Source organism: Cenococcum geophilum, assembly GCF_001692895.1.
Source record: "Cenococcum geophilum 1.58 unplaced genomic scaffold K441scaffold_4, whole genome shotgun sequence".
Taxonomy (NCBI): domain Eukaryota; kingdom Fungi; phylum Ascomycota; class Dothideomycetes; order Gloniales; family Gloniaceae; genus Cenococcum; species Cenococcum geophilum.
Window position 1 is genome coordinate 417,568 of NW_027137562.1, and position 26,701 is coordinate 444,268.

The 26,701-nt window shown below is 38.0% G+C and overlaps 3 protein-coding genes across 3 annotated transcripts; 2 read left to right on the forward strand and 1 right to left on the reverse strand.

Moving 5' to 3' along the window:
- Nucleotides 1-22,278: 22,278 nt before the first annotated feature.
- K441DRAFT_729394 (Clavaminate synthase-like protein) lies at nucleotides 22,279-23,628 on the forward strand (the record flags this gene model as incomplete). The annotated part of the gene is made up of 2 exons (XM_067654194.1): nucleotides 22,279-22,440; nucleotides 22,716-23,628. The coding sequence occupies 2 exons, from the start codon at nucleotides 22,279-22,281 to the stop codon at nucleotides 23,370-23,372; spliced, it is 819 nt and encodes a 272-aa protein (XP_067508714.1). The 3' UTR covers nucleotides 23,373-23,628.
- On the reverse strand, nucleotides 23,374-25,304 carry K441DRAFT_209500 (transmembrane amino acid transporter). Its single transcript, XM_067640532.1, has 6 exons — nucleotides 25,020-25,304; nucleotides 24,933-24,959; nucleotides 24,834-24,880; nucleotides 23,943-24,784; nucleotides 23,693-23,887; nucleotides 23,374-23,638 (listed from the first exon to the last, which is right to left on the reverse strand). Exons 1-6 carry the CDS (start codon nucleotides 25,245-25,247, stop codon nucleotides 23,571-23,573), a joined length of 1,407 nt encoding a protein of 468 aa, XP_067508715.1. The 5' UTR covers nucleotides 25,248-25,304; the 3' UTR covers nucleotides 23,374-23,570.
- A 306-nt stretch (nucleotides 25,305-25,610) lies between these two features.
- Nucleotides 25,611-25,778, forward strand: K441DRAFT_539235 (uncharacterized protein; the record flags this gene model as incomplete). The annotated part of the gene is made up of 1 exon (XM_067642547.1): nucleotides 25,611-25,778. A coding segment is annotated over one exon (168 nt), but the record flags the coding sequence as incomplete, so codon positions are not given.
- Between the last annotated feature and the right edge of the window lie 923 nt (nucleotides 25,779-26,701).

Genomic DNA, 26,701 nt, shown 5'->3' on the forward strand with positions numbered 1-26,701 from the left:
CTCACTTTTTTTTTCTTAATTATTTGGTTAATTTGTATAAGCTAGTCGTAAAGGTAACGGTATTAAGCTAAACTAGGTTCTGGTAGAATCCTACAGCGCTAATATAGTAGACATTAACTAGTGGGAGGTCCGTAGGTTTCTTTAGCGTTTGTTAGGCCGTGGTTTGCGGTATAGGGTTTATAGTCTTCCTTAGCTTACGTTCTATTTTCCGTAAGTTGTTCTTCCTATCTATTAGTTTAGTATAGCGTCTAATGTCCCTAGCCTTCCTTTGTAGCTACGTAGGGCCTAGGTTCTTTATTAGGAACTTAGCTAGGCCACTACTAACTTCCTAAGTCTCTAGTGCGGGTGGTGTAACACAGGCAGTCTAGGGGCGGCGTAATATACGGATCCGTTACGGATTAAGCTGTATATCCTTTTTAAAAGCCTGGTCCCTACGCGTCGCATTAGCCTAGTAAATGGTGTCTATCTGCGGCCGTATAAGGCTTTCTATTATAATACTAATCTCTTTTATAAAGGAAGGCGTTAGGGGCATAGTTTTAGGCTAGATAAGCTACCTATTCCGTATATTAAGCTATAAGCCTAAATAGGCTAGCCATTTTCTCCCTAAGATTATATTATGGCTTCTAAGGTCCGTAATAAGGAAGGGGACGTTATATTGCCTTCGTCCGTTAACGCGAAGGTAAACCCACAAGATAGTTATAATAGGTGGCCCTATCCGTCCGTTATAACCGCAAATAGGGATTAGTTTAGGCAGTTCTTTAAGGGGTATATTTAAAAAGTTAGCTAGTTTTACAGCGTACTTTATATTAATTAAGGTAAAGGTATTTATTCCTAAGTTAGCTAAAGCAGAGGTTAAAACTTAGTATCTATTACGAAATAAAGTATAAGGGATAGTGCAGCTTCTTTTACTAACTAGCCGACCTAGATTAATATATAATATATCAATCCCTTTTAACCCTAGAGAGGAGTCTTCCTCTAAAGTTCCTCTTTTTCTAGCTTTATACTATCCTCCTAAATTAATAAAACCTCGTTTATCTTTACCTTTATTAGGCAGTCCCTTGTAGGGTAGCCTATTTAACTATATAAGAAGTAAGCTCCTTAATTGCTAAGGGCCTATATATAGGGGTCGCTATATATAGGCCGGGTGTACACCGGGCCCGTAGTAGGGGTAGTTACGCGGCTAGCCGCCGGGTTAACTATAGGGGTTGCCAATTGTGCCAGGGTACTATAGGCCGTACTCGCAGTACTTACGGCCTGGTTTATAAGGTTTCTAGTTTTTAGCCAATTAGCGCGTACCTTAATTTAACGGAGGCCTTAGTTAATAGCTAGGCAATAGTCTATAAGTTCCTTTAATGTCTATACCGTAGTATAAGCTGGTAATACGGCCTACTATAGGTCTAGGGTAAGCTTGTCGAAGAGGTCTAGCAGTAGGTCTTCTTAAAGGATCTAGGCCTATTTAGCTAGGTATAGAAAATGGGTTTAGAAGGCCGAAAAGGTCTCTATTGTTTTTATATTTAGGCTTTTATAGCTAAGGCGGGCGTTCTATACTTTAAAAGGGTCTTTATAAATAGAAAATAAGTATTTAATTATTTCTTCTTTAGAGATAAAGGGGTTTACTAAGTCTTTAGTATATTGCGAGCGTAAATACATCTAGGCGTCTCCGCTAGTACGGCCGAAGACGTAAGCCATTCTAGCTTAGGCGTTAGGGAAGTAGTCTATATTAACTTTAAGCTTGTCCTATAATTAAAGCTTCTAATTATTAAATATAGGGTTGGTTCCGTCTGTAAGTAGCGGGGGGTCCGCAACCTTTACTAACCGCTTTAGGGCTATATAGGCCTTAGTAGATCTACTAAGGCGCTAAGATAGGGCCTAAAGGACTATAGTAAGTCTTTAGTTGTCTAATAATGACTTATTATTAGATATAGGGGTATCTCTAGCTTTAAGCAGCTCTCGCAGTTGTTTAATTTTAGTATTAGTAGCCGCAAGCTCCGCCTAGGGAGTTAAAACGTTAATTATTTCCTTATCTGAAGTATTTAAGGGTCCTATAGCTGCTTTACCTGCTACTGTGGTTCGTGGTATAGTAGTAGGGGTATTAGGTAATTCTGGGTAATTTCTTTAGGGGTTCTGGTCTATGTGTATCTTATATATCCTTTCTTTAGGGTTCTATTCTTTTCTCCTAGGTCCTGTCCTTATAGTCCTAGTAATGTCCTTAGGGTCCTATTTATAGTCTTATAGATATATTTAAGTTCTTTCTTAGAAAGAAAGAGTAGAGTAAGCTTTAGATAATGTTAGCGACTTAGTTAATTAAGACATACGTATAGCAAAAGGGTCGCGCAAGCCTATATAATTAGATTATCTATAAATAAGAATCTAAAGCTAGGGAAAGGAAAGGAGAAGAAGAGTAGCGCCGTTTGGTGTTTTATAAGATCTTCGCGTCACGTGATCGCAATATGCGGCAATCTATGGCAACTTGCCGGTGCGAAGTTCTGCCAAGTTCTACTAAGTTCTGCTAGTGCCGTAACAATAGCCAGTCCTACTATGGGTCTAGTAAATACTTAGCCTATATACAGTAGCCCCTTTATATAGGCCCTTAGTAATTAAGGCGCCTACTTCTCTTATAGCTAGAAGGGCTATATTTTAAAAAACTATAAGGGTTATTTTGGCCCTTACTCAGCTGCATCGCCTAGGGGCTCTTAGGGGTTGCCAAGGCTAGCCTTTAGCTAGTCCTTAGCACCTCCTTATAAGCTCCTCAGGCTTACAGCCCTTTCCCTCCTCATCGGTTTGTCTCTATACTCAGGCTATTACCTACCCTCATTACCATATCGTCCTCTTCCATCGACTCTCCTAGTGACTCATGCTCGGCTTGCCTACTCCCTACCGTATACCCTAGCAATACTGCCTTATAAAAACTACCTAATAAATATAAAAGGGGATAAAGTTTTATTAATCTAGGAGGATAGTATAGAGTTAGAAAAAGAGGAACCTTAGAGAAAGACTCCTCTCTAGGGTTAAAAGGGATTAATATATTATATATTAATCTAGGTTAGGTAGTTAGCAGAAGAAGCTATACTATCCCTTATACTTTATTCTATAATAGATATTAAGTTTTAACCTCTACTTTAGCTAACTCTAAAGTAAATACCTTTACCTTAATAGCTATCCAATATGCTATAAAGCTGGCTAACTTTTTAAATATACCTCTTAAAGAACTGCCTAAACTAATTCCTATTTATAGGTATAATGGATAAATAGGGCTACCCATTACAACTATTTTATAAATTTATCTTTATATTAACGGATAAAAGTAATATAACGTCCCCTTCCTTATTACGGACCTAGGAAGCTATAATATAATTTTAAGGAGAAAATAGCTAGCCTATTTAGGCTTATAGCTTAATATACGGAGTAGACGGCTTATTTAGCCCAAAACCCTACCCCTAACTCCTTCCTATATAAAAGAAATTAGTATTATAATAAAAAACCTTATATAGTCCTAGATTAATACTATTTACTAGGCTAATACTATATATAGGGACTAGGCCTTTAAGACAGATATACAGCTTAATCCGCAACGGATTTATATACTACGCCGTCCCCAGACTACCTATATTACGCTACCAGCATTAAAGACCTAGAAAGTTAATAGTAACTTAAAAAAGCCCCCTATAGAGAGCTTAGGCCCTATATAGCTACAAAGAATAGTAAGGAATATTAGACGCTATACTAAACTAATAAATTAGAGGAATAACTTACGCAAGATAGAATAGGAGCTAAGAAAGATTATAAACCCTAAACTGTAAAATACGGTCCGGTAAATAGCTATAAGGAAACCGATAGACCTCCCACTAGTTAATATCTACTATATTAGCGCTATAGGATTATACTAAAACTTATTCTAGCCTAATACTATTACTTTTACAACTAGCTTATACAAAATTAAATAAAAACTTAAAGAAAAAAAAGTAAACTTAGCGGATAAAAGGGCAAGCTTATAAATAAGGAGCTAGTAGAATAGAAACTACCCTATTAATATTAGAAGTTTAAGAACGTATTCTCTAAGGCAGCATCTAATAGACTCCCGCCTTACTAACCGTATAACTATAAAATTAAGATTAAGCTAGATAAGGAAAACACTCTTAGCTTTAGCCCCCTTTACTAGCAGTTTACTACTAAATTATAGGCTATAAAGCAGCACCTTATTAATAACCTAAATAAGGGGTTTATTAAGCCTAGCTAAGCCCCTTTTAACTCACCTATTCTTTTTACTAAAAAGCTAAATAGAGGACTCTGTTTTTATATTAATTATTATAAGCTAAATAATATAACCCATAAGGACCGCTATCCACTACCCCTACTTAATAAGACACTAGCCTAAATAAGCAAAGCTAAGGTCTTTATAAAGCTTAATATCTACTAGGCCTTCTACTAAATTAAAATAAACCTTAGCTTAAAGGATTTTATTATATTTTAAATCCGTTATATAATATATAATTATAAAGTACTACCTTTTAGGCTAACTAACGGACTAGCTATATACTAGCAGTATATAAACGATATACTTTTTAACTACCTTAACGACTTCTATACGGCTTACCTAGATAATATTATAATCTACTCTAAAAATAAGCTAGAATATAAAGAGCACGTCTATAAAGTCCTCTAACGGCTCTATAAGGCTAGCCTCTAGGCCAATATTAAGAAGCTAGAGTTTAGTATTAAACGTATAAAGTACCTAGGGTTTATAATTAGTATAGATAGAATTAAGACTAACTTAGAAAAAACGGCTGTAATTACCTAGTAGGCACCCTTACAGACCGTAAGGAGGGTATAATTATTTCTAGGTTTCTATAACTTCTACTAACGCATTATTAAAGACTATAGTAAGATTACTAGGCCTTTTAACTGCCTTACTCGAAAATATTAGCCCTTTTACTTTAATACCGTATATAGGCAGGCTTTTAATAAGCTTAAGAAACGACTGGTCTCCGCTTCCTTACTTATCTACTTTAACTTAAAACGGCCCTTAATACTAAAAACCGACGCCTTAGACGGCGTTATAGCTAGCATTTATTCCCAGAAGCAGACGGATAGAGAATAGTACCCTATTACTTACTATTTAAAGACTATAGTAGATACTAAGCTAAACTACCTAGTTTATAATAAAGAAATACTAGCTATTATCTTTAGCTTCTAGCACTAGCGAGTATAGTTAGAAGAGACCCCTAAGCCTATCTAGGTAGTTTCCAATTATAAGGCCTTAAAATATTTTATAATAATAAAGGCCCTTATAGTATGGCAGGCGCGCTAGGCAGATACCCTATTTTAGTTTAACTTTCTAATTATATATAGGCTAGGCGCTATTAACTATACGGATATACTTATAAGATATAAATAAGACCTAAATAAATAGGTAGCTGTAAAGACCTTATTATAAAGCTAGACAATACTATAGCTAAAGTACCTTAATCCTTAGATATGGGCAGAACTAAGTATAGGATCTTTAGAAGCTAAGATATACCTTATAAACTCTACGGAACTTAACCTTATTAATAAACTACTATAGGTAAACCGTGTGGCCCCTTCTCTATAGGAGTACCGTAAAAAGGCAAAAGATACTACTAGCCTATAGTCCCTTAAAAATAGACTGCTTAAGTATTAGGTATAGCTAGTAGTGGTAAAAGAACAAAATTTATGGACTTAACTTATCGCTAAAGCATATAACTAGGTCTCTACGGCCTATCCTAGAAAAAATAAGACCTATAAAATTATTGGCGACCATTACTACTGGCCCAGAATGGCTATAGATATTAACCATTATGTATAGAACTGAAACGGTTACTATAGGTCTATAATTCCACGAGATAAGACCCTAAGATTATTAAAACCCCTTCTAATACCAGAACGCCCTTAATAGTATATCTCTATAGATTTTTATAAACTACCTATAAACCGTAACGGATACGATATAGTTATAATTTTAATTAACTACTTTAGCAAGCGCCTGTTCTTAATTCCCTATTATAAGAATATTAATGCTAAAGAGGCGGCCTAACTATATATCTACTATGTCTACTAAATTTATAGACTATTAAATACTATCGTCTCTAATTACGGGCTATAGTTTATATTAGCCTTTTAGAACAAGCTTACCTAAATCCTAGGCATTAATCTAAAGCTTTCTGTAGTATATTACCCCTAAATAGACGGTTAGACGGAGATTATAAACTAATACCTAGATTAGAGGCTTTGGCCCTTTATTAACTACTTCTAAGATAACTAGGCCAAACTGCTACTCCTTATAGACTATACCCAGGCAACTCTACCCTATAACTCTCCTAGATTTACCTCTATTTAATTAGAAATAGGCTACTTACCCTATACTAGCTTTAACTGGGAAAGGCTAAAAGGACCCTAAAATATACGCGAAAAACTATCTTATAAGGAAGCTTAGCAATACACTAAGCGCTTAAAAGAAGCCTAGACGGTAGCCTATATAAATTTAAAAAAGGCTTAGAAATTAATAAATTAGTAAATAAATAAGTATAGGCGCGAGCCTAACTTTACTATAGGTAATATGGTTTAGGTTATAATAAAGAACTAAAAGACGGGACAACTTAGCTATAAGCTAAACTATTAGATAGCAGGACCGTATAAGGTTCTTAAAAAGAGAGGTAACTCGTACAGGGTAGAGCTCCTAGGTTTAATAAAGGGTTACCCCGTTTTCTCACCGGATAAGCTATATAAAGCCGCGGACAACCTATTACCCAGATAAAAGAATAAACCCCCCCTGCTAATTTAAGTTAATGGCGACAACGAATAGGAAATTAAAGAAATACTAGCCTATAGACTAGTAAGGAGAACGCTAAAATACCGCGTTAGTTGAAAAGGCTATAACTTAAATCCTACTTGGTACCCTATATAGAACTTTATTAGCAGTCCCTATAAGCTTTAAAATTTTTATAGCTGTTACCCCAATAAACCAGGACCCTTAAAGTACCTAGATAAGTAAATAGAGTATTAGTATAGTAAAGATAATAGGCTACTAAAAGAATATAAAGATAAGAACGCCTTATAGGAGTAATACGAATATATAAAGCCTAAGGGCAGGCTTTACTAAGGGGGGGGGGGGGGTAATATTACGGTATTGGCAGGAAATAGTAGAACTTAGTTAGCAGAACTTAGCAGAACTTTACACTAGCAAGTTGCTACAGATTACCGCATATTATAGTTACATAACGCGAAGATATAAGAGGCTAGCTTAACCGGAACGTATGATTATCTAATTAACAGTATTACCGGTAAGTAGAAGGTAAGTTAAAGGTAAATAAAAGGTAAGTTAAAGGTAGAATAAGTTATACGTATTAAAGGACAAATGCTTCTAACCACTTCTATTTAGAGACTAATCGCTAGTTCTTCTTTAGAGGAGAACTAGCTCCCTATATAATCTTTTTAAGACGCTAGTAAAACCCTTTACCCCTTATCTGTCTAACCGTGTCTTCTAGAACGTAGATGGAATATAGGTAAGACCTCCTTCTGGAATATAGATAAGACCTCCTTCTAGAATATAGATAAGACCTCCTTCTGTCTTATCTAATATGTACCTTCTAGGGAATTCCGTTATAATTGCCTCCCCTTTAAGGGTTTTAGTCCTCTAAGACTTCGCCTCTATTAAGCTTTTATAGAGTTTTGGCTAAAACTACTAGGGAAATTCTTAGTAGAAAGGTATTTTATAATGCGGCTTATAGCTAGTTCTTTACTAGTGTGGAACCTTACTTTATCCTTAGTTCCTCTACTCTTTTCCCACTATAGTTCCCTATAATGCCTTTATAATGGAACTAAAATAATAATAATAAAAATTAGATAGGATTCACCTTTCTTATTATAAGAGTTTATTATAAGTTAATCTGGAGGTTATCCTATGTAACGCGTTTATAAGCTACTATCCCTATTTACCTAAAATAGATTCTGATAATAATGTCTTTATTTTAATTTTCTTCCAGTTTATAAGCTATCGCCTCTTACGCGTCTTTTTATTAATAACACTATTTATCTTATCTTTTAGCAGACTATTTCCTTTATATCTTTGCTTTTAGCTTCCATGTCTCTAGCTATTCTTTTATAGCTGCTTTATTCTCTTCTTATAACACGTCTATAAGTAATAGGATCCCTACCTTATCTTCTTATAACAATACTAACTTCTTAGAGTATTCTCTTATAATAGCTCATGGTCCCTAGACCGGCGGCAGTATTATTAATCTCCCGGTAACGCCCTAGACAGCATCTATTACTTTTACGGCAGTTTCCCTAAAATATTATTGTTGCTATATTTATGCTCTTACATAGGATCTTTTCTACGTCTGTAAGATGCCTTACTCCGGCAAAAATAAATCTAAGTACTCCTATTGTCGTAGTAGGAGAAAGACCTACGTTCTAGTATTTCCTATTCCGTCCTATTCTAGATTTCGCTAATTATGCTAAATCCCCGCTATCTATGCGTATAAGACTTATAGGCTCTAACACGCCATCTAAGATTTCCGCTAATATCCTAATAGTAACAGGTAGGGACAGAAGGTGTCTTCCCTCGCTTATAGACTCTTTAATTCTATAAGGGTTTCTACTGCTATAGAGACGCAACGTTCTTAGATATATAGTGTCTAGGAGCGCATATACGAACAGCTCGTCCTCATTAATAATAACATTCGTACTCTTATGCGGGCTACTTTAGCTAGGTAAGTTTCTCTAGTGACTTGCTTAGGAACTATACTAACTTCTTTAGCTAATATCTCTCTAATCCCTGCTTGGACGCTAATTTAGAACCTAGGGATACTAAGGATAGTAATAAAGGTTAAAATAAACGTTCTCCTCGCCAGTCTCCCGCCTGTGCTGGTCCTTTTAGTACCCGTTATTCTAAGAAGAATATTAGTGGAAGTGCTAATGCTTCTAGGGATAGAGGAGCCAATAATACCGTTAATAATGACGTTAAGATAGAAGAGGAGGCTCCTATTACTACTATTAGTGTTTAAGTTATTACCTAGCTCTTTCCTTCTTATAGAATAGCTTTATATAGTGCCTCTTAGGTGCCTCCAGAATGCCCTATTATTAGGAATTAACTTTATACTTTAGGGATNCCTTTATTCTAANCTTTNGTNANAATCNATATAAACGNAGTNNACTACTATAATCCCNATATNTNATAAACGGGTAGTNTTCCTATAGGTGCCTTATAATTCCTTAAAATTTCTAATTCTTTATAGGCTGTCCTTTTACTCCTCTTTATACTATTAACTTTACTACGTATCTCTAGTGCCAGGCCAGATACTCTTCTTTTATCCTTAGGGGATCTTGCTAAATCCCTAAGGCCACTTCTTATAGTGCTACTACTTTTTCTTATAAAGCGTCTTCTTTAAATAGTATCCCTAGTAGTTCTCCTATAGATCCCTATAGGCTTCCTCTTATAGAATTCTAAAATCCCTATTATAATAATAAAATGTTTCCGTTCTTAATGCCTATACTTAATCCTATAGTTTTAATTTACGGGGTCTTTCCTATTACTTTACCTATAGCATATCCAGAACCATTTCTAAGTCTTTACCTTTAGTTCTTAGGAAGGTTTTAATTACGGTGTTATATCCTAGCCAAAGGTACTCCTTAGGTTCCCAACTATTATACGCCTAGGAGTATTCTTCCTAATAAACTAAAAATTCGCGCTTCTTCTAGCGCTATCTTTAGTCTAAAATATCTTCTATATTCTATTCTAGTTCCCTATTAATTTCGCTAGGTAGGGGCGGTTCCGCACTATCTCTTCTCTAGTATAGCTCTAGTAAGGAAATATAAAATATAGGATATATTAAATAAGATTTCGGTAATTCTAATTTATAGGCTTAGTTTTCTTTAGTTTTTTTTAACTATCTTAAAGGGTCTAAGCTACTAGTAATCCAGCTTCTTTTTAATGCGTTTTATTCGGATATTTTTTATAAATAGTAAGACTTTATCTCCTATCTCGAATTCTTTCAGCATATATTTTTTGTTATAGTACCTTTTTTATACGGCTTAGGCGTCTAGTAAGTACTTTTCAAGTTCCTCTTTGCAAATTCTTATTTGCTTAATTCTTTCGGATACTACTAATACCTCTTTTTTAGGAACGATGTCCTTAACATTCTAGGGGTTATTTACTTTTACCCCAAACAATGCTTTATAAGGGGTCATTTTTATACTACTATAGATGCTTATATTATATACGTGCTGCGCTAGAGCTAACTATAATATCCAATTATCCTATTAATAATTGATATAGTAGCGGAGGTAGTGTTCTAATAACACATTTAGACGCTCTATTTACCCATCTATTTACGGGTAAAAGGTAGTACTTATTCTTTACCGTATTTTTAATAAGAGATAGAATAAAGACTAAAATGCACTATTAAATACGGTGCCTTTATTAGATATAATTTCCCTTAGCGTGCTAAATAAAAGCTACCATTCTAAAAATAGGTCTGCCAGTTCTGCTACTGTAATTATTATTATAATAGTAAAGTATCCTAAAAACTTTATATACCTATTAACGATTACTAGGATAGTATTAGTAACCTCTCCAGTTCTTATCTTAGTAGGGGGTAAGCCTATAATAAAATCTATTGTTAATTCTAATATAGGTCCCTACAGAATAGGAAGTACTAATAACTCGCTATATAGGCGATGCCTAAATATCTATATCCTTTAGCACGTATTACACCTTAATATATAGTCCTTAACCTCTTTAAACATTCCGTCCTAAAAGTATTTCCTTTAAATAGCCTTAAGGGTTCTATTAGCACTATAGTGACCCCTAAAAGGGTTGTTGTAAAAGACCTTTAGAATTTCGTCTTAAATCGCTTAGTCCTTTAGGATATATACAGCACCCTTAAAGCATAATAGACCCTTTTAGTCTTGCTACTATAGCTTCTTAATAACTCCGGCTAAGTCGATCTTTACTATATCTTTCCACCTCTCCCTAAAGGCAAAGGCGTCCCTTTATTAAGCTTAAAGAAGAAGATCTAAAAAGGTTTTATACAGATTACTTACTTCCGTTTTACCTGCCGCCATTATAAACTTAAGGTATAGCACAAGATGTTTTAAACCATTAGTGCTAGCAGATTCTCCTACCGTTATATAGTATACCACACTACGGATAGGTATCTCGCCTATCCCCCTTAGATCCGAGAACTCGCAGCTAATACGCCGTTAAGTTAAAGGTGCCGTAATACCTCTAGCACATCCTACAGAATTCTCGCTAATTCTAGGGTACGCTAACTTTATAACGTCTACTTAGTTTATAACTTAGTCTATAACTATATCCTACAGCTCTATAATTATATTACTTTATAGCTGTATTACTAGGACCTCTACCCTACTATAAAATTCTATAGTTCTAGGGAAAGAGTCTTCTTTCTTCCTAAGCAAATTTTGCAATATAGGGATTATTTCCCCTATACTATCCTAGATTCTCCCTATCTCGTAATCCAGACATCTTAATAACCTATTAGCAGGATTTATCTTTCCTAGGCAATATATAATCTCAAAATCATACTATAATAGTGCCTCTGCCTACCTAGCTTATTAACCGCTTAATACCTTTATAGTTATAAAGTATTCCAGGTTATTGTGGTCTATAAGGACTTTAATAGAATAATTACTTCCTATATAATAATATCGCCAGTGCTTTATTGCTATAATTATCGCAAGTAGCTCTTAGTCGTGCGTTATATAACGTTACTTTATAGGGGTTATTTTCCTTAACCAAAACACTACAGGATGCCATTTTCCGTCTTTTAATTAAGATATAATTGCCCCTAGGGCAAAGCTAGATATATCCGTTTTAAGGTATATATATAGCTTCTAGCAGAAGTATATTAGGATAGGCGCTAATATAAATAAATCCTTTAACCGGTCTATAGCCTATTTAGCAGCTTCCCCAAATATAAAGGGTCCTAACTTCCTACCATTCTTAGATCCTTTTAGTAGATTAGTAATTAAGAGTATTACTTATAAGTAATAAACAATAAACGTTTAATAGAAGTTCGCCGTACCTAAGAAAACCTATACTTCTCTAAATATTATAGGGTAGAGCTATTCCCTAATAGCGTCCACCCAACTTTTCTCTATTAACACTCCGTTAACGCTAATAATAAAGCCCAAAAAATTAATGCTAGTAGCATAGAACGTGCACTTTTTTAGGTTTATATAGAGCTTATATTCCCGCAGTCTTTCTAGTACTATTTATACGTGGTGCGTATATGCTTCGTAGTTATTAAAGTAGACTATAATATTATTAAGGTAAACCATATATATCGTGTCTAATAGGCCTAATAATGCCTTATTAATATAGGCCTAAAATATTACTAATGCGTTAGTAAGCCTAAATGGCATTACTAGGTATTTAAAGTGGCCGTACCATATTTAAAACGCCGTTTTCTACTTATCGCCGGCTTTAATCCGGATTTAATAGTATACATCTTTTAAATCTAATTTCGTAAATATCTTTACGCCTAATAGCCTATTAATAAGCTCCCCTATTAAGGGTAACGGGTAGCAATTCTTTATAGTAATCTTATTTAGCGCCTAATAGTCAATATAGAGGCGAAGGGTCCCGTCCTTCTTAGGTATAAATATAATTGGCGCCCCTGCCAGGCTTATAGAGGGCCAAATCTATCCTCTCTAAAGATTGTCCACTATATATTAATATAGTACCACTAGCTTATTTTTTAATAGGTTATACAGCGGTCTAAAAGGAGGTTGTTTATCCCCTATATCTATCTCATACTTAACTAACATAGGGTTAGGTAAGGTTTATGCAGCCTCTTTACTAAAAATATCCTCTAAGTCCGCATATTCCTATAGAATCTCTAGTTCCTTAACTACATATAGCCGGACATCCGAAAATAAATATCCTATGTCCCCGTTCTTAGTGTTAAGAGTGGCATATATAGTATATGCCCACCCTTCTTCTTACACATAGTTTAAGAAAGTCTCTTAATCTTTAACTATAATACGCGGTTAAGACTTCCGATGTTAATACAAGGCTAAAGGCCAATTAATGTCCGGATTAACTTGGCGAAGCCATAGGTATCCTAAAACAAGGTCATACCCCTTAATTTCTACGGCATAGAAGCGCATCTCCTACATATCCCATAGACTATCGCGGTCCTAGCTGGCCACGGAAAAAGCCTATTCCCCGTAGTATAAAATCCAGTGGCCTTTAATGCTTTAAATGGTGCGCACCTATAAGCCGCTACGGTCCAAATCTAATTCTTTTACTAGTAATTAAGAAATAAACCCTATACTCGCGCCGCTGTCTATAAGGCAGTCTCACGTTACCCATTTATTATTAACTTAAATAGAGATAGAAATAACTATACGGTAGTTTACTCCCTCCTTCTCTTACTAGCCTAGTGTAAGGGAGTAAAAATCTACTAGGCTATCTCTTTTCCTAATTAGGCCGACTCTTACTTCTTCTACCAGCAGATACGGCTTATATGGCCCTTCTTGCCGCAGTTATAACAGGTACATATCTCCTAGTTCCCCTCCTACGGATTAGGTCTCTGCCTATTATTATTTTAGGGTTAACCAGCGTTGCTCTAGGGCTATAAGGCCTACTCGCGTTATTCTTCCGCAGAGCGGTTAGGTCGGAATCTACCCCTGTTATTAAAGCTAGGTCTAGTCCTACGCTCTTTATCGTTAGCGTCTCATTCCTTTTACTTGCCTAGATAGTCTCTTTTAGCACTCTTAATCCAAGTAGCTTTAGAAATAAGCTTTTCTTAAGAGGTAGGAATTTCGCCTTTTTCTTATATAGCCTGTTAAATCTTAGGTCATAGCTTAGCGAGTAGCTGGTGAAGTTATATAGCGTTATCCCACAGATCTAAGTAGGGTATATTATCTTCTAGTTCTTCTAAGTAGTTTATAAACTAGACCACAGTCTAACCATCCCGCTGTTTGGCGTTGTGGTATCGCTAGTTATAGTCCATCCCTTAATTAGTAGGGTCTTAGACCTAATTAACCAACTAGGTCCTAAGTTCGCTAAATTTAAGGGGTATAGTAAGTTTCTTCTTGTAGCGTGTCTATAAACTCTTAACAGTGCTACGCAGGAAGGTAGAAGCAATTAGTGTCTAATTATACTCGTTAGAGTAACGTTTCGGATCTAGCCGAAACTTGGTTTCGTATTATTGGATAAAATAATTGCAGTTCCAAAGACTATTACTATAGTACTTATTAGGTTCCTTTATGCGGAATTTAGGTTTTTCTAACGTTATAGCATAGTGTGGCGTTACCCCTTTAAGTCCGCTTCGTGTCTGGGGTGTCTATACTTCCCCTAATTATCCTTGCAATTATTCTTAGTAGTCTTAATATACTTATCTTAATTATATCTCTAACTCCTTTATTTTTTATAGGGTCTCGTATAGCGACCGCTCTAATAACTTCCCAGCGGTAATCGTTCCTAAGGGTCTCGCAAGGTTAGACGGACCAGCCGTGGCTTCTTCGTAGGAAGAGGGAATGCGCTCCTCTAGGGAGACTCTTTAAGCCTCTTACAGTAAGGGCGTTGCTTTGTGGGGTATAGGAGTATAGTTTATTATCGTTAATTAATAGCCATACGTTCCTAACGGATTGTAAGTGATTAGAATTATAAGAGGCTAGCCTAACCGGAACGTATAATTATCTAATCGACAGTGTTACCAGTAAGTAAAAGGTAAGTTAAAGGTAAATAGAAGGTAAGTTAAAGGTAGAATAAGTTTTATGTATTAAAGGACAAATGCTTCTAACCACTNCTATTTAGAGACTAATCGCTAGTTCTTCTCTAGAGGAGAACCAGCTCCCTATATAATCTTTCTAAAACGCTAGTAAAACCCTTTACCCCTTATCTGTCTAACTGTGTCTTCTAGAACGTAGATAAAATATAGGTAAGACCTCCTTCTGGAATATAGATGAGACCTCCTTCTAGAACATAAATAAGACCTCCTTCTATCTCATCTAATATATACCTTCTAGGGAATTCCGTTATAGAAGATCTTATAAAACATTAAGCGGCGCTGCTCTTCTTCTCCTTTTTTTTCCCTAGCTTTAGATCCTTGTTTATAGATAATCTAACTATATAGGCTTACGCGTCCCTTATATTATGCTTGTGCCTCGATTAACTAAGTCGCTAATAATAATAGGGGGTAGTTTTATTTTCTTTAGTTCTTTATATAAGCTAAAGACAGTTTATCTACTTCTTTTATATCTTTATCTTTTCTAAATAGGCATAGAAAAGGTAGGGAAGAATGAGTGGAATAAGTAGATAAGGTAGATAAGAATTTGTTATTACTTATCTCTATAAAAGGCTTTGTTTTAGGCTTTATAGCCTTTACCTTTAGCATTTTATATTATATAGCTTATAGCTTATATAGGGGGGGTTCCTAGTTTTTTTAGTAGATAATAACCTCCTTAGGTCTCTTATCTCCTAGTATAGAGGTAAAAAACTAAGTATAAAGCCTTCCTAGTTTTTACTATTCTTCTATATCCTTTTTCCTTACTAACCCTACTAGAGAGCTTCTGGGGAAATTAAACTAAAAGGTAGTAGAAAAACCAGATAAAAAGACTATAGTAGTTATTTTCTTCTCTATTAGAAGTAGAAAAAACTATTAAAAAAAAGGACTGAGTAGGCTTTTACTAGCAGAAAAGCCCAAAAAGGCAATCCTTCTCTTACTAAAGAAAATCTGACTAAAGGAGATATAGAAAAATACCTACACCCCTATTTTATTAGGCTTTTACCTTTTATAGAAGAAAAACCTAGGAAGGGTCTATATTTTAATGTTTTGGTATTTCTACCCCTGCCTCGCTTATAAGCTAGGACCACCCTTAAGAGAATTTTCTCTTAGGTAAAAGGGGGTAAAAAGGCAAATAAATCCACCTCTAGCTTGCTAGGCAGTTGGAATTAGGTCTTGAGAGTCGGAAAATCGGTTGTTTTTGATAGGAAGATGGGTATGCGTAAGTTTTGAAGTGCGGCGCCACCTTTTGGTAAGGTTGCATATGCGGTGAACTATTTTGCGTAGTGCACGTACCAACGGTCTCCCAAGGGTCTGATTTATGAGATAATCTATCTATCGCAGTCACGTAAGGGGATATTGATTTTAACTATATAATTAGGAGACGCAGGGCTATAAGGTCAGTCTAGGGCTAATTCTTAACAGTTTTACTAGTACCTAGCACTTAAATCTACTAAGGATTTGCCCTAAAGTAACCAGATATCCCTAACCGCAAGCCTATGGCTACAAGACTATCTAACTGTAGTAGTTACACTAAGGCGGGTTCTTAGCGGTTTTGCTAGTTCCTAGCACCTGCTAAAGAATTGCCTTAAAGCGCTATCTATATATAATACATACTAAGTATAAGGGATAGTAGGTAGGAAAAGCAAATTAGCCACATAGTAACTGTGTTTGATATTCGCGAATATTACAGGAGGTCTTAGCATTATGCGTTACTAAGATAAACACTGCTAAGTAATATATAGACGCTAGTATCTATCTATCGCAGTTACGTAAGGGGATATTAATTTTAACCGTATAATTAGGAGACGTAGGGCTATAAGGTTACTCTAGGGCTAGTTCTTAGCAGTTTTGCTAGTACCTAGCACTTAAATCTGCTAAGAATTTGCCCTAAAGTAACCAGATATCCCTAAGCAAAGCTCCTACGCCTAATAAGATATTACCGCATTCTACTATATTCTGCCATATTCTACTACATTACCGCATTCTACCATATTCTACCACATTACCGCATTCTACCATATTCTGCCACATTGCCGCATTCTGCTATATTCTGCCACATTATCGCATTCTGCCATATTCTATTAACCCTAACTTATAAGCCAACCAATTAGGATTTTCTATACCTAGTATGGAAAATCGCTATTAGTTTACTTACCACTAGCGCCTTAGCGGTAATCTTAATATCTAGCTAGCGATCCTTACGCTAAAAGCGGTACACTACACTAAAAGTAAGAGTTAAGGCGACGGAGGTTAGTGGTCTTAGTCCTAATATATAGGCGAAAGGCTTCTAATAACTACTAACCTAGTTACTAAATTTACTAATATAAACACCCTAAATCTTTAGCGAACTGGGCAGCGCCCTAGCGGAAAGAGTGGTTTAAATAGCTACTTAGGTTAATTCTAGCGGTTACTAGGCGGGAGGAAAGGATCTTGCAAACCCCTAGAGAGATAAAGGGTTTTCCATTAAGACTAAATAAGGGGGAGTTAAGGGGTTAGGGGTCCCTATTAAACAGCTTTATTATAGCAGCGACTAGGTATAATAGGCCGCCTACCGCTACAATGGCGATATTGACGCCCTAGTATTACTTATCGGCTTTACTCTATTTAAGGCGGAATATTATCCTACTAGGCGTAAAGGTGATATCGCGTTAGGTAGCCTTTTTCGCTAGGAAAGTTATTTAGTTCTTAAGTTCCGCTATAGTATACGTAATCTTACCTATCTATAAAAATTCAGTAAATGCAAGGGTAAATACGGCATCAGTGTTAATATCTAGTAGTAATAGGCCGTGTGTTACTACCTGGGCTAGAATATCCCTAGTAATAGGCTGCTTATCCTTCTTTACTAAGGAAGAGATAGCGGCTACTCTAGTAGGTAATTGGTGTACTATAGGATCCTTAAATACCGCAATTAAGATACTATAATCCACGTAACGTAAGCAAATTATAAAGACGTAGGCTTATAAGGTTTCGGCCTTAAGCCTACCTATCTATAGCTGGGAGGTACTAAACGCGCGGCGGGCAATCCATTCGCCTAGTTCACACGGCTTAGCTAGGTAGGGAGAGACTCCTTTAAGTACATAGTATAACTCCCAGCTATTAACTACTAAGGAATAGTTCCTATGGGTCGCTAGCGTAAGGCCATGCTAAAAAAGGAGTGCGTAGAGGTTAGATAGCGCGTTAACGTTATCTTTAAAGTTTATAGGCGGTTATAAGTAGTCTGTTAGGTTTCCGGCACCTAGTTAAAAACTTATTAGCTTTAGTAGTAGTAAATTAAGGGCCTAGTATAGGCAGAACTAATAGATAGCCGCGGCCTAGAATTAAGATAGTATATTAGCTAAGCCATTTAAATCACCTAGGATCTACTTCGCAGATAGTATAATATCGTAAGCTATAGCAGCCAGCAAGATCTTATAGAGTGATTTATTTACTACGCTATAGACGACGGTCTTTTTAATACTATAGTAAACCACTATACTATTAGTATAAATAGATAGCGCGCTATACTGCTAGTTAGTAGACTATAGATTAAATACATAAGCAATAGCATGCATCTCCTTCGGATTAATATAGTCTACTTATTAACTGGGCTTAGGTAATATACTAAACGCCTAAGATTAAGGGAGGTTAGCAGTATACCACTACTAGTTATCCTTATATTTAAGTTTCTTAAAGAAGTAAAAGCCGCCATACCCGAACTGGGTAGAGGTGTTAGTAAAGAAATAAATATAGGCACGCTTAATGTTGTTAAAGAATAATACCCTATTACTTATAGTAAGTAGGTCGAGCCAGATATATAAGTCACTTTGTAACTTAGTGCTAAATTACCTAAGTTTATGCTTATTTACTAAAGTCTTTAGCTAAGTAGTAATAAAGATCTAGAGGGATCTAGAGTAAGATTAACTAAGCCTAATTACGTAGGTATACTATGCGAGGTAGCCTACGAGCTGCTAGGCTTAAAGGAACGACAGTAAGCCGTATTAGAGTGCGGTAGTAACCTCCTTAATAGCGCGTAATTGTTTCTGTGGTGATAATTAAGTTTGCATTTATATAGTGTTAATAGTATATCCTAGAACCTTAATAACAGTTCCTGCTATATCTTTAGAGTTATTTTAAGGGATACCTAGGGAGTTAGTGATAGAGATATAGGTCTAAGTAATAGCCGCTAAGTTATTTAGGTTAGCAAGGATAAAGATAAAGTTGTTTAGGTAGTATTCTACCTTATAAGGTAGTTATAAATAAAGTATCTAGTATAGGCCTTTCGCGAAGAGGTTAAATATAAGTGGCGTAGTTTAAAGACTAAAAGATAGGCAGTATTCCTAGTAGGTAACACCTTTCCAGGAGAAGCCTATTAATGTTCTTGCCCTATAGGACAGGGGGACTATATAAAACGCATCTTTAATATCTCTCTTAAGTAGCAGACATTTACGGCCTGTAGAAATAACGTAGGCCTAAATAGTAGTAACTATAGTGTATACTAGTGCTCTATATTCTTCTAGAATTGCGTTATTAACTAAAGATGCTAGTAGGAAGGAGAGATTATAAATTTAGCGGTATCTTCCATCCAATTTTAGCACTAGGCTAAGAGGTAAGACTATAATAGGTTCTGTCGCGATTCTAATATATCCTTTTATAAGGTCTAATGCTATTTTCTTAAAAATAAGGTCGGCGTTATCCTAAGAGGAGTTATAGTTCCTATAAGATCTTATAGTAGGAATAGATTTAGCTCCTATCTTATAGCCATAGATTAGGATACCTACTAAGATGGCTAGTAAATTACCCGGGTAGTTAGATAAAAGGGAGTACCACGCTAAGATCCTTAGGGGCGATAGAGAGTAGTAGAGAGCCTTTACCTTTATAAAGGTAGGGAATAATAGTAACATATTAGGCCTAGGTCCTAGGCGTATAATTAAAGTTAATATTATAGTTAGGCTAGACCCTACTTTATAAGGTTCGCCTTACTATTCTTAGGCATAAGATTTAGATAATACGGCGTAATCTTTACTATACTTTAAGCACTTATATAGGTATCTATAAGGTATATTATCGCAGCCTCTAGTGTTAAACCTATAGCAGGTATTAGAGGTATAGGAGGTATCTAACCTAGGTCTCTTTAAGGCGGCGAAGCTAATAGTACTAGATATTATAAGGTATGGCGCTATATACTAGGCTGGTATTTACTAATTAGCGGGCTCTAGTTGGCTATTAGTTATTATAAAGGTATAATAGTTAAGTGCTAGATTAAGTATGTAACTTACCTAGATATACTAGGTTAATAAGGTGCGAATTGTATTTATCTAGAGAAGTATACTAGTAATAAGGTCCGGCGGGCATATATAGAGGATGCTAGCAATAACTATATAGTTTATAAAGCCTTTAAACCAGACGCCTTTTTCTATAAATAGCTTTCTATCTACCTTTACCTTCCTTATAACTAAAGTGCTGTTCTTAATCCGTGTCTTATTAGCGATCTTAATCTAAGCAGTATAGACTTAAAAATGGGCGAGGTTTACTAAATTAAAGGTACCCTTAAAAATATCTAGGTAATCCCTTTTTATAACGCTAGGAAGGCAAAGTTTAAGCAACTTTATACTAGGAGGGAGAGGCTTACTAAGGTTATTAGCTATAGTAGCTATTGCGGTAGCTTATAAGGCTAAAGCGGCTAAGCCTAACTATAATTAAGCTATATAAGCCTGGTGGTATTTATACTAGTAAGCCTCCTCCACTTGGCGGGCTTTACGCTCTTCCTTATACTTCTAAATCTCCCTTTTATCTCAGGCTTATTCCCTTTACTCTTTAATAATTTTACGCTCTTCTGCAGTAGTAGCGTATATATCGGCTTTAGACGGCATTATAGGACTAATAGAGGAGGGTGTAACGGTTGTAGACAATAATATAGTTAAGGTAGGTCGTCCAGATAGGTTTGCTCATTAGGATTGTGTACACGTACGGATATCCCAGTTGGTTATAAGCGGTTATAAAATAATTCTTAAACAAATAAATAATAAATATTAATAAGTTTAACGATATTAAAAAGCGAATTAGCCACGTAGTGACTGCGTTCGATATTCGCGAATATTGCAGGAGGTCTCAGCATTGTGCGTTGCTGAGATGGACACTGCCAAGCAACATATAGACGCTAGTATAGATATCTTCTCGGGGCCATCGAGCCCCTTAGATCCTTCCTCATAAAGCATATGTATCATTTCCACCAGCCTGCTCAGGGTCTGACAACATATTCCGTAGGTAACACCGCATAAGCACTGGGTGGCCGGATTACGCCCGACTTTAGTACACGCACAGGTCATCCCACACGCCAAAGCAAGGGGAGGCAGTTGGATTACGCCCAACTTCAGTACACGCACAAGTGACACCGCATAAGCAGTGGGTTGCTGGATTACGCCCGACTTCAGTTCATTTACAGGTCACCCCACACCCTAAAGCAAGGGGGCATCAACAAATGAGTGATACCTCCCTCGAAGATAAGCGGTAAGCAGCTGAGTGGGTTATTTGGTCGGACCCACCGGGTTACTTGCAGGGATTTTTGCAACTGACCCTGAACCGTGCGCGGGTTAGTTCTGCCTGATTTTTGACTTGATATTTAGGGCTTAAGGTTAGTAGTTAGGGTTAGGGTTAGTCCGGGGGGGTGGGGGGCGGTGGGAGCCCCCCGTATTAGGAACAGTTCAGAAACAGTTTAGGAACAGTTAGGAAATAGTAATAGGGTTACTTGTAATTAATACACGGCGGACAGGACACAGCAAAGCTGTGTCCTATTCGCTGTGCTATATAGACGATGGAAGTTGATGCCTGGCGTGAATTGTAAATGGTCACTTGAAAATTGTCACTTCAACACCCCTGTAAATAACCCGGTGGGTCTAGTCAAATAACCCACTAAGCTGTATACTCGAATATAAGGATCAAGATGGCAACCCACCTATATTTGGAAATGAAAATTTAGTAAAGATAAATAGGATAGCTACTATTTTACTTTTTTAGCTGCAAGAATTAAGTAATAGTGAATTTCTTTGGTTAGATTTTAATCTTCAGCTTATTAATTTGCCAAATTTCTATGCACACACAATGTCGGCATGTGCCCCCTACTTGGCTCCCTCGTGTTGCCGGACCACGAAACGCATGCTGCCATTAATTAGATGGATTGACTCTTCGGCCGCACACCCTTTCGCTTGCTTGCAGTCAAACAATTAGATAGATTGGCTACTGTATTCGGCCGCACGGAGGCATACCATTTTGGTTTCTTGCAGCTAGTTAATGTCTGTCCATAGCAGTTGTCATCGCTGGAGTGGGGGGGCACCTGGGTGTGGCTCATTTATCCTATGGGATGTGTGCCCGATGGAAGAATGCTTTGCGCTGGGTTCGCTGCAGATAAGGTGCGCTCACATCTTGATCTTATATATCGATTAAAAATCACCTTGTCGTGCTTCTGTGACCTCTATAGTTTACCAGACAGGCTTTTTATTTCATCTTTCTATTCAGAATCGGTACTATGGCCGTCCCTATCATAGATGTATCCCAGCTCTACCACGAATCCATGGACGTAAAGTCGGCATTTGCACACCAGCTTGTAGAGAGCCTCCGTGTGTATGGTGTCGCGAGACTTACAGGCGATTGCATATCGCCCAGTGCGATAGCTAGGCTGTTTGATTGGGTTCGTAGACTTTGCTGCTGCTGGTCTCAGACGTTAACCCTCATAGATCAACAAGTATTTTGAGCTTCCTCTCGACTTGCGAAGGAAGCATGCCAACTTGGAAAGACTACCCCAGTCCAAAAACCCCTCAAGGGGATACAGGGCGTTGGATGATGAAAAAGTTTGGAAGCTCAGCCCAGCAACAGCAGGCTTCACGGGTGCCAAAGAGCTAAGGGCGAGTCCTCAAACTCCCAGTGAGGCCGGGTCTTGTGAAATATTCCTAACGTCTTGAATAGGAATCCTTCGATATGGGGCCACCTACAGATGGCAGCTTTCCCACCCCTTGGCCTGACGAGAGTGATCTGCCAGGATTTCGGCAATACATGGAATCTCAGTACGAAGTTTTCCAAAAGCTCGCATTGCAGTTAATGGGAGCAATAGAGGTGGGGTTGAATGTCCCAGTAGGAGATCTTACTAAAAGATGTACACCGGATGGGAGCGAAATTCGTCTGAACTATTATCCTGCCGTCACAAGCCATGGGCTAGACATTGAGAATTCTCGCCGCATTTGGCCACATACGGACACTGGGATCTTTAGCTTCGTCTTTCAGGGCTCCGAAAAGGGTCTCCAGGTGGAAGACCGGAAGAATCCAGGGACATTCGTGCGCGTACCGCAAGAGAGCCCAGATGAAATCATCGTCAACGTGGCTAATACGCTTGAGAGGTGGACGAACGGCAACTTGCCCGCATGCATACATCAAGTAGCTGCTATGGAGGACATGAAGGCCCAGAGAATACCGCCGAGACTGTCGATCGTATTCTTCTTCAGGGCTGGTGGGGACAAATCTGCTGGACCTTTGCCGCAGTTTGTGAGCGACTTGCAACCAGCCAGGTATGAGGAGATGACTGTTTCAGAATATAACCAGAGCCGGAACGTCCTTCAGTACAGCTAGGAGATATTACAATGGTGATAGTTGATAGCCTTGAATCTAATCCAATGTTTTTGTTATATATATTCTTTTGTAAATTGGCCAGTTTTTGCATCCACACAGATTCACCCCGCCATAAGAGTACTCAGCATGTTCCCTCATTCTGCGTTATCTTCTGTTACACATAGCAGCGTCTCCCAGAGGTATCGTTGCTGGCTATCTTTATCCTGAACTAGTGCTATTACCAGAGGGAGGCGGAGCCGAGTAACACAAAAATGGCGACCCGACCGCTAAGTATTCCATCAGTACCCTCTTTTCAAAGAGCCCTCCTTCAGGTGACTTACTTCCACTATCGTAGGCTGCTTTGATCAGCTCGATAAATGTATACAACCCAGCAACGCAAATGAATCCGCCAGCAATAAACGTCAACACGCTTAGCACGAACATAATCGGCTGTCTTCGCCATCCAGCAGTACCAAGACCTGTTACGTAGTAGCTGTCATGAAGCCAGAAAGTCCCTGCAATGCCATAAGTATACCCTACCAAGCGTTAGAATACACTGGCGGTCTTCTCGAAGAGATATGGTGAACTTGCAACTTGCAAACAAACTTGCCGCGATGCCCACTAAATAAGGGAACACCGGAATCCCAACAGCTAGTACAAACGCTGCCGCGTTCATAACCAGAACCAAGACGTTCCAAGTACACCAGCCCATCACAGTGTGACTATGGAGATGCTTTGAATTGCGAAAGAGTCGCAAGAAAATGAGCTTCGCCGCCGTATGCGAATACAAGCTCCCGGCAATTAAAAAATTCGGAATAGCTATTGCAAACGCGGCCTTCTGCCACTTGGGTGGCAAACTGAGCAAACTTGGACTCGCAACGCCATCCCCCAGATACCAGTGTTGCTGTATAGCGAACACGGCATAGAAGGTCGTCGCGAACCCTTGCAGTACGTAGGCAGCCTTCATCGCGTCCCGCGGATTCCGCATCTCCGAAATGAGGATGAAGAACATAAAGTGACCCGCGTATGCAAAGACTGGATTAGCAACGGAACCAAAGGCATTAATGAACGTCTGGGAGTGTGTCAAGCTGACGGTGCGGCCAGGAACGGGATTCACGCCGGCCCCAATCATCCCGACGAGACCGGCAATGAGGATCGAGAAGGTGGCGGGGATGCTGAGCCAGGAGAGCCGGTCGAGAGTGCGTGGAAAGCTGCAGATGGTGATTGGGATGGCAAAGATGCCGGTGTAGAGCATCAGGCAGAGGCTACTGTCCGAGAGGGTGGCGAGCGCGAGTTCGCCCGCGATTAGTTGGCTGCCAGTTGCGAAGATGGCGAAGAGCACGGTGCCGGCGGCGAGGATCTCGCGGCCGATTGGGCCGAACATGATGTAGCCGGCGTCGCCCATGTTGTGGACTTCGGGGTGGTTGAGTTTGCTAGGAAATTGGTACGTATAATTCTGCAAGCGGAGAAGGGAGGACTCACAACTGCACAAGCAAATAAGCCGTAAATGTCCCAAAGATCCCTAAGAACTGCCCATAATCTTAGATTCCTAGGCTGCAGCCCCTAAAAACGGATTCGTACCACAATCAAAATCACATTTGGAATAAGCTGTTGCGCAGAGTCAGCGTGTAAATCCAACAGACATTGTGCTGTGGCCAAGATACTCACTCCTACCGCGCCACCACTCTGTGGCAGACTCAGCATGCCATTCGAGACAATCTCCGTAATCATCAACACCGCAACCATCGGCCAACTCAGCGTCTTATACTTGATTGCGTGACCGGCCTCATTGCCAAACACATCGTTCGGCTGCACGACTGCGAAGTCATGGTTCGCCTGCAGGACGCCTTCTTCGTCGTACTCGTGATCCGCGGTGGAGGAGTGCTTCTCGTTCATCGTATGTTTCGATTTGGTGATAAAGAGAATAGAATTATGTGGTTCGTGATGTGAGTCTGCGTTGGGCATCATGGGCCGCATCGCTATTTAAGGCAATGAATAGCGAGTGGCCCGATAAGGATCCCTGAGCCGGTCTATGTAATCCTTACCAAAACTCGCGCACTATACTATTTTTTAGCTACTAATTAATAACATACTAACGTCTTTATAAATAATTAGCCAACGTTACGGAGGATTGCGTGAAAAGAGAATTCTCCTTCCTTTTTGGGAAAAGCGATCACTTAAGTTACCAGAATTAGCACCAAGCATATCGGCAACCTGCTAAAAAGGGCAGTAGAGAATGGCTAGCGTGCAGATTGGGTTCTCCTTAATAACTACCTTAAGGATAAGCCCCGCGTAGGGCGTAAGAAAAAGATTACTCCTAATCTTAAGCAAAAAGTTATTAACGCCGTTATGTGCGATCGTTGCGGGCGTAAAAAAAGCACTAAAAGGATTGCTCGCGAAATAGGCCTCTCTATATTATCCGTTTAAATGGTATTTAAAAAATACGGCTACTGTAAGACGAAGCTAATAAGGAAGCCTAGATTAACTATAGCTATAAAGAGCGAACGATATAAGTTTATATTGACCTACCGTTATTAAACCTTGGAAGATTGGAAGGCTGTAATTTAGTTAGATAAGACGAGTATCGTTTTAGGCCATTATTAAGGGGCTATTGGGTATAGTGACGTCCTTAACCCTTGCACCAATGATTTAGGTGTTTAAAGTTGTGGCCCGTGCGCACTAACCAAATCGCAATTAGACCTGCGGAGGATAAATTATCCTATCTGGTTGGGCGGATAATAATCCTATCTAAGGATAGCCTGGATATCGGATAATATCCGGATAATATCTAAATATACGTAAAATTTTAACTATAAAACTAAACCTTTACCCCTATTATACAACGCTATAAATATAGCTAGTACTAGTAAAATTTACCCTAAAAACTTTAATAATAATAATTCCTTTAAAGTTAATATACTTTCTACCCTTTTAAGCGGCGTTAAGACTAAAGCTAATACTAGTTTAATTCTAACTGTTGGGAATAAAGGCAAGCGCTTACCATATGAGGCATATTGCCGTCACGTGTAGCAAGTTGCCGTCACGTGTCGCCGCGGCACTAGCGTGGCGAGGAGCCTTAAGCTTCTCGCCCTCCCTCATAAATAATATAATAATAATTATCATACTATCTACGAACCGTAGCTACGTGATATCACCTTATGCAACCAACACTAATTAGTAGTTAACTTTACTGTTATACTATAGAATAGCTAGGTATTCCACCAAGAAGAGATAAGCCACTATACCAGTACTACTTATGCTAGAGGAAGCTATCTTTTAAGGTTAGAACTGGTCCTAAACCTTAAATAGAATTCTTCTACAAATCTAAGGATTTAAAGGCCAGAACTAGT

What these genes read in the sequence shown, in the direction of transcription:
- K441DRAFT_209500 (XM_067640532.1), bottom strand. Translation starts at nt 25,247, where the DNA reads ATGAACGAGAAGCACTCCTCCACCGCGGATCACGAGTACGACGAAGAA. An exon ending in AGAGTGGTGGCGCGGTAGGA is followed by an intron (nt 24,960 to 25,019) that starts GTGAGTATCTTG and finishes TCTGCGCAACAG; the next exon opens with CTTATTCCAAATGTGATTTT. An exon ending in GCTTATTTGCTTGTGCAGTT is followed by an intron (nt 24,785 to 24,833) that starts GTGAGTCCTCCC and finishes CCAATTTCCTAG; the next exon opens with CAAACTCAACCACCCCGAAG.